At 39.3% G+C, this 12530-nt stretch overlaps 1 protein-coding gene across 1 annotated transcript in view; it reads right to left on the bottom strand.

The window, feature by feature from the left end:
- Window positions 1-6318: 6318 nt before the first annotated feature.
- gprc5bb (G protein-coupled receptor, class C, group 5, member Bb) overlaps window positions 6319-12530 on the bottom strand; it is an 8794-nt gene continuing 2582 nt past the window's right edge. The window contains exons 2-4 of the mRNA XM_046838054.1: window positions 10434-11513; window positions 8064-8170; window positions 6319-7960 (exon numbers count right to left, since the gene is read on the bottom strand). Coding sequence (XP_046694010.1) covers window positions 7916-7960; window positions 8064-8170; window positions 10434-11511 — 1230 coding nt within the window. The 5' untranslated portion in view covers window positions 11512-11513 and the 3' untranslated portion in view covers window positions 6319-7915. The remainder of the gene's footprint in view (window positions 7961-8063; window positions 8171-10433; window positions 11514-12530) is intronic.

Consider the following 12530-nt stretch of genomic DNA (forward strand, 5'->3'; position numbering starts at 1 on the left):
AACCAACCTTCTATTCATAACCATTTTAGTGAAATAATCCTCCTCATCTCGGTTTATCCTGTTTTATACATTACAGAACAGTATTTCATCATTAAAAAACACATTCCTCCATTTCAAAATTTAATAAAAACCTTACAATAACAATAAATCAGTGAAATGTTCACTATAATGATTATAATTACACCTCATTAGGGTTTAGCTTCTGTAATTAGTGCTCTTGGAGGATCAATTAATAAAAAATACAATAACCTTTTAAGCCATTTCTAGTATCCAGGGCAATTTTCTAGTATTTTACATATATATATATATATATATATATATATATATATATATATATATATATATATATATATATATGTATATTTAAAAACTAAAACGGTTATATAATATTATATTCTGTATTGCGTCAACGCTCCCATGATTCTCCAGAGCCGTAGCGTAGAGACGCTGCCAGAACATCAGTGCTCTAAAATGACAAAAAATATCCCAAACACACCTTTTCTACATTTCTTTTTTACTTCTTTATTACATTATCTTCCATCTTCCATTCCAAACTTCTAAACTCTGAGGTGAAAATCTGTTTCCATGGAACGTGGTCTTGGCTTTTTTCGCTTTATGTTCTTTTGACCGACTCCTTACTTCATCTCTCTCTTGGACTACAGCCTTCTGAAAAATTGTACACACACACACACACACACACACACACACACACACACACACACACACACAGTTTCACTTCCAAATGTCTTAAACACTCATTTTCTACATTTCTTTACTTTTTCATTACATCATCTCCCAACTTCCCTTCCAAACGTCTAAACTCAGGTGAAAAATTTGGACAGAGAATCATTTCATGGGGAAGTAGTCTTGGCTTGTTCATCTTTTTTCCCCCTTTCTATCCTTTTTCTGTCCACACGTGTGTGCGCAATTTTTCAGGAGGCTGTAGTCCAAGAGAAAGAGAGTGATGATAGTAGCTGTCGGTCAAGGAGGTGTAGAATCGACAGATGTTGGAGTTCAGGAAGTCGGCAAAAGATGAAAAAGCCGAAATGATTTTCTCTGGAAATAGAAACACTTATACATCAATTGCTGATCAAAATACACACATCCACTTCTATTCATTATTTTATTATTTTATACTTTTATTTCCTTTTTATAGTAAAAAAACAAATGATTATATAACAATAGATGTGTATTGTATACATTATACTTGTTCTACCAGCTTTATTTTCCTTGGTGATGTGTTTGGGATCATTTTCTTGCTGAAATATTTTACCTCTTAAAATGTCTTGTATATTTTTCCATTCATGCTTCTTAAATTGTATGAAGTTCATCAGTACCATATGCTGATAAACAGCCCCAAGCCATGATGTTCTCACCTCCAAACTTCACTGTTGGTATGATGTGTTTGGGGTGATGTGCAGTGTCATTTGTCCTCCAAACATAGTGTGTATTATGGCATCCTAAAAGTCCAATTTTGGTTCCATCTGACCAGACTTTATTCTCCCAGTATTTCACAGGCTTGTCTGAATGTTGTGTGGCAAACTGTAAACGAGCTTCAACATGCTTTTTCTTCAGAAATGGAGTCTCCTGTGGTGAGCGTGCACACAGGCCGTGGCGGTTCAGTGCGTTACTTATTGTAGCTCTCCACAAGTGGTCCTTGGCTCTTGGACAACTCTTCTGATTTTCTTTTCACTCCTCTGTCAGAAATCTTGCGAGGAGCACCTGGTCATGGCTGCTTTATGGTGAAATGTTCTTTTCACTTCTGGCTTATGGTCCTAACAGTGCTCAATGAAACATTTAGAAGTTTAGAAATCCTTCTGTAACCAATGCCATAAGGCAATAAGGTTGTGAAGGTCTTGAGAGAGCTCATCGCTTCGCGATGTTTCTTGTGCGACACCTCGGTAATAGGAAACCTTTATACAGGCCATTAGTTGGGACTGAAGCAGCTGATATTAATTTACACTGACACGGGGCAGGACTGCTTTCTTATTACTGACTGATTTCAGCTGGTGTTTTGGCTTCCATGCCTTTTTTTACCTCAATTCAATTCATTTTTTATTTGTATTGCGCTTTTAACAATGAACAATTTGGTGATAAAAAAATGAATATGTTGTTTATAAGTGTAAGTTTGTCCCTGATGAGCGAGCCGGTGGTAATCAAAAACTCCCCGAGATGTTGAGAGGAGCCAGACACCTGCCTTTCTTCATGTGTTCAATACTTTTTCCCTGTTTCATTTCACATTATTACACATAACTTCATTTATGGACATGGGTTGATTTCTTTGTATATGTTGATTGTATGGATTGTTATCAACATCTGTTAAAGATTTCATATCAATAGCACCTTTATAAATATATTTACTTCAACAAATGTTGTTATATTTATATATATATATATGCATGAATGTATATTTGATTTATTTATACACATTGCACTTAATGCTAACTGCATTTCATTGGCCCTATACTTGTACTATGCACAATGAATGTAATGTAATGTCATCTAATCTGCAAGAATGGAACTTGGTGACTCAATGGTGAGAATGCATCCAAAATAGAGCTTTGTGGCAATAAACACCAGAAGTGTATTTGGAGCACACAGTGAGGTAGCCATATGGAAAAGTTTAATATAGTGGTGGAGAGATTCTGTGTGGAGGAATGCTCTCAGCTCCCTTGCTGTGTTTTCCGAAACCTCATCAGGCATTCCAAGAGAAGCCTCTCAGAGCTGAATAGGTCTTATCTTGGCAAAGTGAGGGAGCACAAAGGATGGCACACATACAGTATATTTAACAGATGTAGTGTGTTGTAATAAATCTGTTATATTTGATTTTACATCAGAGTGTTTCAAAAGTCCTTGTGGGTCTGTCAGTGAAGGAGAAAGAGAGGACGAAGAAGCCAGTTTGTGCACCGTGGTTAGCTTTATTGTCAAAGAGGAGACACTGAGAAATCAAACAGGACCCCAAGATGTACTCAGCACGACTGCACGGCATGAACAACGCGCAAACACCAGCGCCACCATTCACGATTCCTTCCGTCCACTTCCTGTTTCCATCGAAACAGTCCGAACGGATCACCGTCCCCAGTCTGGACCACGTACGAACTCGAACGGGGTGGGGTGGGGGGGGAATTCAAATCTAGAAGGAGATTCTAGACAATCTCATGATCCCTTGAACCACAAAACATTTAGGGTCCAGAGAAGCTTTTTATATCAAGAGCGTGCAAAAAAAAACAAAAAAAAGAAAAAACGGCAAATAAAATACAGCACTAACACGGGAATGGAACGAAACGCAGATTGTTAACGAAATCACGGACAACGTTACGATTCGCCATCTAGTTAAAGTGCTACTCATAATCAGTTACTAGAAAAGAAGCCGAAATTTCAGCAAACACACTGCTCACTGAATAGTTCCGAAAAAAAATCCTCTTTGAACAAGTTAGAAAATTCACTTTGAATAAAGAAAGAAAGAAAGAAAGAAAGAGAGAGAGAGAGAGAGAGAGAGAGAGAGAGAGAGAGAGAAAAAGAGAGAGAAACTATTTAACATCAAGAAGGCTGGAAATGAACAGGAATATGCGTTAGTACAGCATCATGTCATAAAGTGCACAGAAACACGTCCCTGAATAGCAAAAAAAAAAAAACTCTAACGACAAACACACACACACACACACACACACACACACACACACACACACACACACACACACACACACACACATCAGCTTCTTATCAAAACTATGGCCTTTTTTACATTTACAAAATTCTTTAATAGACTATGTGAAAACTAAAAAAAATAAGAAAATAAAGATAAAAGGTTACCATGGTAACAGAAGGACGTTACGGTTACATGATGAAAAGTTCACATTGTTCTGATTGTCGTTGTACATGTTGTTAAGCAGTTAAGCAGGTTTCTGGACACGTTTTTTTTAAAACCCTAAATATAAAAAAGAATTTTTTCTTCTTTCTCCGTCGATATAAATGATTTTTTTTGATGATGATTATTAACACTGTTTTTGATTGAAGTGTTACTGGGAAAATCAGGATCCCAAATAGTGCTTTCTAAGAGAACAGAGCAGGTGAGTGAATGCGTCAGTGTTAATACAGTACGGTTACGGCAGGACGAGATCAGCTGCTCTCACACTCAGGGGTTTATTTCCTTATACACATAGGGTTAGAATGGTGCTGGTGCTGGAGTTAAGTTTCCCATTACACAGCTCTCTGATAGTGGGGAATGATGTGAATGGAGGTCTGAGCTCAGTGGTTTAGGCATTGGGCTCTGGATCAGAAGGTCTCAAGTTCCAATCCCAGCACCACCAAGATGCCACTGTTGTAGGTCACTCTGGTTAAAGGCATCTGCCAAATGCTATAAATCCTTTCTTTATTTATAAGGCTCCTGGTTTGGGTAAACATGCTTAATCACAGGGAATCATTCATTCATTTACTCGTTTACGCATTTAATCACACTCATACTCTAATTCATTCCCTCATTCATTCCTACTCTTATTTATTCACACATTTATTCCACCATTTACTTTTTTATTCACACTCATACTCTTGTTCATTCACTCATTAATTCACCCATTTACTCATTCATTTCTACTTATACTCTCGTTTCTACACCCATTTTATGCATTCATTCACACTCATACTTTCATTCATTCACTCGTTTACGCATTCATTCATTTGTTCACGTATTCATTCATTCAACGATTCATTCATTCATTCATTCATTCAATCAATCGTTCGTTTGTTCATTCATTAATTCATCCACACTCATACTTTCATTAATTCACTCATTTTACTTATTCATCAATTCATTCATTCATTCATTCATTCACACTCATACTTTCATTCATTTACTCGTTTACTCATTCATCAATTCATTCATTCATTCACACTCAAACTTTCATTCATTTACTCGTTCATTTATTCATTCATTCATTCACACTCATACTTTCATTCATTTACTCGTTTACTCATTCATCAATTCATTCATTCCTTCACACTCAAACTTTCATTCATTTACTCGTTTATTTATTCATTCATTCATTCACACTCATACTTTTATTCATTTACTCGTTTACTCATTCATTCATTCATTCATTCATTCACTCATACTTTCATTCATTTACTCGTTCATTAATTCATTCATTCATTCACACTCATACTTTTATTCATTTACTTGTTTACTCATTCATTCAAACACCCCTCATCCTCTCATTAATTCACTCATTTACTCATTAATTAATTAATTCATTTATTCATTCACACTCATACTTTCATTCATTTACTCTTTCATTCATTCATTCATTCATTCATTCATTCATTCATTCACACTCATACTTTCATTCATTTACTTGTTTACTCATTCATTCATTCACTCTACTTATTTGATCAAACTATTTATTTAAATTATCCACACATTCACACCAATACTCTCACTCATTCACTAATTCACACACCTATACTCACTCAATCACACACCCATACTTTCACTAAATCACTCATTCACACACCCATACTCTCATTCATTCACACACCCATGCTCTCACTCATTCACTCATTCACACAATACACTTACTCATTCACTCATCCACACACCCATACTCTCACTCAATCACTCATTCACACCAATACTCTCACTCAATCACTCATCCACACACCCATACTCTCACTCATTTACTCATTCACACACCCATACTCTCACTCATTCACTCATTTACACACCCATACTCTCACTCATTCACTCATTCACACCAATACTCTCACTCATTCACACACCCATACTCTCACTCTTTCACTCATTCACACACCCATACTCACTCATTCACTCATTCACACCAATACTTTCACTCATTCACACACCCATACTCTCACTCATTCACTCATTCACACCAATACTCTCACTCATTCACTCATTCACACACCCATACTCTCACTCAATCACTCATTCACACACCCATACTCTTACTTATTCACTCATTCACACACCCATACTCTTACTTATTCACTCATTCACACACCCATACTCTCACTCATTCACTCATTCACACACCATACTCTCACTTCTTTACTCATTCACACCCATACTCTCACTCATTCACTCATTTACACACCCATACTCTCACTCATTCACTCATTCACACCAATACTCTCACTCATTCACACACCCATACTCTCACTCTTTCACTCATTCACACACCCATACTCACTCATTCACACCATACTCTCATTCATTTACTCATTCACACCAATACTTTCACTCATTCACACACCCATACTCTCACTCATTCACTCATTCACACCCATACTCTCACTCATTCACTCATTCACACCAATACTCTCACTCATTCACTCATTCACACACCCATACTCTCATTCATTTACTCATTCACACACCCATACTCTCACTCATTCACTCATTCACACACCCATACTCTCACTCAATCACCTTTTCACACATCCATACTCTTACTCAATCACTCATTTACACCAATACTCTCACTCATTCACTCATTCACACACCCATACTCTCACTCATTCACACACCCATACTCTCACTCATTCACACACCCATACTCTCACTTTATCTCTCACTCATTCACAGATTTAGTTATTCACACATTCACACACCTATGCAACATGTTTTCTTTACCACATTGTCCTGGCTCCTATAATTAATCAGTTTGTCTGCTCTCTCATATCATGTCGTCTGTCTCATGGTTTGCTTCTGTGGGGGTTGTTTTTGTCGTCGCTGCAGTTTCATGGTTGCGACTGTAAAACGTATAACTTTCTTTTGGCACTCAAACAACGACGAAAAAAAACATCCACACTGTTTCCTAAAATACTGGCACATTTCAGAGCATCATACTTAGCACCAGTAAGAGTGTTGCCATGGTGATTGTGTATGCTTCTGATGAGTTGCTATAATACTCTCATTCACTCACTTATTTATCCACTTAATTATTCACACTCCACCACACTCATTTATTCACATACTTACCCATTTATTCATTTACCCACTGTCTTAATTATTTATTCACCTGCCCACTCACTCAATCACTCACTTACTCACTCACTCATTCACTCACACAAACGTATTCATTCATTCATTCATTCATTCATTCACTCACTGTCTTACCGATTCACTCACCTTTAATTAATTCAATAATTTACCTTCTCACTCGTTCACTCACTCACTCAATCATTCACACTCCCTCACTCATTCATACACCCACTCTCCCACACACACATTCATTCATTTATTCATTCACTCACTGTCTTACTCATACACTCACTCATTCACATGCTCACTCAATAACATACTCACATATTCATTCACACTCCCTCATCCACGCATTCATTCACTCACTCATCCATTCACACACTTACACACAGTATTTCACACTCATTCACACACTCATTAATTGGCTCATCCATTCATTCAAAAATAAATACTTACAATCATTCATTTAAACACTAATGCTCACATACTCATTTACTCACATTAATTAATTGATTGATTCATCCATTCATTAACTGTCTTACTCATTCTCTCACCTATTTATTATTTGATTCATTCAGTCATTCACTCACTATTTCACTCAATCATTTGCTTACACACTCACTCACACATTTATTCATACCCTAATCTATGTATTTATTTACACACTCATTTTCATTCATTCACTCATCCATTTATAATAAAGGATAAAAAAACATGCCTGGTGTGAAAGCAGCTGTAACTCGTCACCCTTCAGTGCAGCGTGACTACACAAACCGTGGTTTAGGTCCAGCTTCACTAACAGAACATTATTACATTATTACACTATCATACGAAAGCACAGCTCAAGTCGACACTGTTAGTTGAAGCCCCTTTCTGCACTGTATTGCCCTCTGACCCTGTAACATCCCACAGCATTCACCACAGGTGCCTTCCGGTGTAGTTCGGGGGAGCCGTGGGAATCTGTCAGGCAGGAGAGCGAGAAGAAAACAGGTTCAGTGTTCTGTAATTGAGAAAGTGTGAGTGTGTGTCTATGGGTGGGTGTGTGTTTGTGTCACATATTCACCGTTCCTCCATTCATCAGCAGGGCCATCTCAGTGGGCTGGTACACATGACTTCGGAATTGAGGCGTGGGACGTATTACTGTAGTGTGGTAGCCTCCGGACTGCATGCCTGTTTTACACACACACACACACACACACACACACACACACACACACACACACACACACAATACAGATTGTAGTCACCCAGTATCACGTCTGAACCCATTTCAAAGGACTGGCACTGAGCCGATAGGTGCAATAAGACAGAAAATGTTTTATTGTGTAACACATTTTTTATAAATAATTCTATATATTATAATTATATTTTTTTATAAAATGTTACGTATAGCAATATGCTACATTTGTGTGAGCATTACATTGACTCATCACATGAGAACATAAGAAAAGATGATGGAAATCTGTTGTTTAGCCACTGAGTTTATTATATTATTATTAGTAGAATACAAAATTCGCAATGAAAAATTCTTCCGCAGTGCATCATGCAATGTAGACCATTAACAGTAAACCACGGTTGCTAAGGAACAAATTGGCCAAAGATAGAGGTCTTCTAGAACTTTTCCGGGTTACTGGTATAAACCTGCCACGTTAATACACAAATTCTATTACTGTGATGTCACAATTGTTCGAATATTAACAAATTTACTTTTGACAATTAATATGAAATGATGGACAATTCATACACTTCAGGGAAGTCGGAGCTCAGTGGTTAAGGCATTGGACTCTAGATCGAAAGGTCACAGGTTCAAATCCCAGCAACACCAAGCTGCTGCTGCTGGGCCCTTGAGCAAGCCCCCTAACCCCTTAATTATCCAGTAAGTCACTCTGGACAAGGGCCAACTAATGGACAGACATACTAGGACAACTGACTTTTCCAGCCACATTTGGATTTCCAAAATCTTACAAAAAAACTAAACCTGCTCCAGCATTACAATTCCCAATGTTCACAAAGCCAGCTCCATGAAGATCTGCTTTACATGGGTTGGAGTGAAAGATCTCCTGCTATAGAGCTCAAAACCTATTTCGATGAATGTGAACGATGACTGCACCCCAGTTCTCTTCACCTTACCTACATCAGTACCTTACTTTACTAACACCCTTGTGGCTATATGAATCTCCACAAATCTCCACAAAATCTAGTGGAACATCATTCAAGAAGAGTGGAGCTTATTATAAGAGCCAATGGAGACTAAATGTGTAACTGTGTAAATGTGTATGTTTAAAAAGGTATCCCCAGAAATAATGTATATGTAAGATTGTACACTATATACAACAATACCCAGTAACAGCTGGAGACAGTGAAAAGTTCCTGTGTGGTTATTAGATATGTAAGTACTCATCCCTGCTCATCCAGGTCGACCGAGCAAATTGTTGTAATCACATGTCACCAAAAGCAGCCCATCGAATTTTTGAGCTATTCTGCATTACAGCTTGACTCTAGCCTAGCTCAGATTCTAGTAGTACTAACAGATATATGCACAAAAACCTCTGTCACCTTCACTGACCTGTTCCTCAGGGTTCCGACCTGGGTCCTGTTCTTTTACATCTATTATATATTGGGGATGGTAAGATTTAGTGGTATACATCGGTGCATCGGCATAAAAGTTAACAATGTAAAAATAGGGTGCATCGGATACATTATGTCATTTATTATAAATTCGGGTCGACTTATTCATATAAAATTATTAGTAGATGCATTGTACTTTTATTATTGAGAAAGTGACCAATAATTTGTGAGCAATATTTCATATGTATCTTGATTTCTCCAGAAGTCATAAGGCACTTAAGTAAATTAATAATTTGCTGTCTGTCTGAACCAAAGAAATATTTAATATCTGTACCATATTGAATTTTTATACCAACCTTTTTTTTCATTGCATCCTACTGCTTTGTATTAAATCGAATGGAAATCGAAATGCACTGCATCATAATGGGTGGAACGCATTGTATCAAATCGGTAGCTGGTTTATATGTATTTTTATTGTATTGATTCGTTGGCTTGCATCGAGATGTGAATCTCATCACCCTCACTTATGGAGATGCACATTCTTATGATACACAGATGTATTAGTATGGAATCTACTGCTTCTGTTAGTCCATCCAATATTCCTAGCATGGGGATTTCTGAGGATAAATTTAACACTGATAAGTGGCATTTTTCATTATGAGTTTAAAGTCATTCATCTCCTTAAATCTAAACCATGTCTGTACAAGAGAACCTTGGTTAGACTTTGACCTCTGCCTTACCTTTGAGTCCCACCTGATAGCAATTATTTTGCTCAGTTATATGTTCCAATCAATTTGATCAGGAGGGTAACTGTGTCATATTTAACAATTAAAATAATCTGTGGTTTGTTGATGCACAACTGTACCTGCGCTGTGCTCCTCTATGGAAAACGCTTGTCTTTCTGTGTACGCTGCTCTGTGATTGGCCGGCAGCTCGTCGTCATCGCGGTAACTGTGTGAAGACTGAGGTTGTCTTGCGTCATAGTAATCCTGGCCCCCTTCGTTACCCCTGTGGTTGCTCATTCGCAGGCACAGATGGGCTTCTGGGATGGCGTGGAAGAGCAGCAGTGCCCATCCCTCCATGACTAAGGCTATGGCCAGGGCGGGTTCCTCGCCGTCTGTCTCACTGGTTGTAGTGCTCTTTCCAGCGGTGTTTCCGTAAAGGTAAAACCCAAGCCATGCGGCCCAAATGAGGAGGGAGACGAGGCAGGAGAGGAAAAGCCAGACACCGTTACAGCTCCATCTGCGTCTTTTCTTCCTGGCAGCATCATCGATGTGTCTCGTGCCACACAGAAGGACTCCGAGCGACACCGTTGTTGAAGTGAGGAGCAGTACTAATGTGTAGCCGGACACCAACGCGAAGTCCAGTGGTGGGTAGTCGCAGGCGCTTCTGCCCTCACGTGCCACCGTCAGCAACAGCCACTCGCCACTGATGACCCCCTGTACGAGCGCAATGCCAAACGCCAGCACAGAGAGCGTCACGCCTGATGGACTGCGTTTCCCCATGGCAAGCTTCCGCAGCCGAATTGCCTGCACCAACAGGCAGGAGAAACAAAGGGCAAAGAGCGAGCTCCACAGCCCACGCCGCAGCATGCACACCGTCTCACCATGCCCCACCATAAACACCAAAGACAGGCAAAACAGACCAACTGTACTTAGCAGCAGCAGCAGCAGAGGTCCTACACCGCTACGCCTTTCTGGCTCAGTCACCATTTTCAGCTTGGAGAGCAGGACGGTGAAAAGAACGACCGCCGAAACTGCACCACCACATGCCACCGCCTCTAAAACGACTCCCCACACAGACTCCAGGTCACACAGGAGCCGGTACGACGGATGGACACCTGAACCACATCCTTTGGGAGGGGGCGAGGATTCTGCAGTAGATGCACCTGCCCCGTAAACAAGTACTGAGAGGAGGATGGTGAAGGTGGGAATGATCGCCATGGCTGTAGGAGAGAAGGGAAGAGGGAGTTTAGCAGATTGTAGGTTTTTAATGAAAAAGCTCAAACAGCAGACAGCTACCAGAAATTGATGACAAACTGTACAAAGAAGCAGAAGGACCGCCAAATTTTGTCCCCATTGTGCACAACGTCATGTCAAAATATTCCACTTAGAAGAAGACCATGTCACATGATTCTGTCGACAACAAGAAAGACAAAAATACGTTCCGCCGAGCTGAAAACCGGACCTCTGCAGATTGTAAAAACGCTTGATTAGATATCTCAGCCTCTTTTTTTATATTTCGAGTTGGCGTGAGGAACCGGTGTCCATGGAGCCATCCTGATCGGTGCCAAGAATACAAGCTGGTGACAGTGTGACTGTGTGGAAAACATTTTGCTGGCACACATTTGACACCAGGACTGAGTGCCCAATGTGACCTGCTCAGAATCAAGTCCCTGGGGTGGAGGATAAATGGGTATGACCTGTCAAGGGGCCTAAAATAACTACTAGTGCCCCTGCTGTAACTGTGAAACGCTTTAAGAATAATAATACGCTGGGTCAAAGGGCATGGAGAAGTCTCAAGTTACAACATTTCTTTTTATTGCTTCGGTGGCTAAAAGAGTCCCTGAAACTCAACCCCGTTCAAGCTTTGACACTGGGACGAGTAGATGCAGTGCAGTGTTTATATGACAAAATCGAATCTCCTCGACTCGGTTGATAGTCGGCAGCAGATGTGACTGAACTTTAAACAAGATCTGGTCTCGTGATAGTGGCATGACAGAATTATCTCAGATCACAAATTTGGGTCTCCAGGATAAGTCCAAGAGGAGAACATGCTCTATAGGAATTGGCAAATTACCAAATTAGCATTGGATCAAACCCAAAAGTAGTAAAAGATTAAGGTTTTTTTTGGTATTCATCAGCAACACTGACTGTTAAACTACCAGACTACTAAACTATTATTCAATCAGGGGAACATTTATATTTGTATAGTTTTGCTGGTTTAAACAGTAGCCATGAAA

Source organism: Silurus meridionalis, chromosome 24 (assembly GCF_014805685.1).
Source record: "Silurus meridionalis isolate SWU-2019-XX chromosome 24, ASM1480568v1, whole genome shotgun sequence".
NCBI classification, from domain to species: domain Eukaryota; kingdom Metazoa; phylum Chordata; class Actinopteri; order Siluriformes; family Siluridae; genus Silurus; species Silurus meridionalis.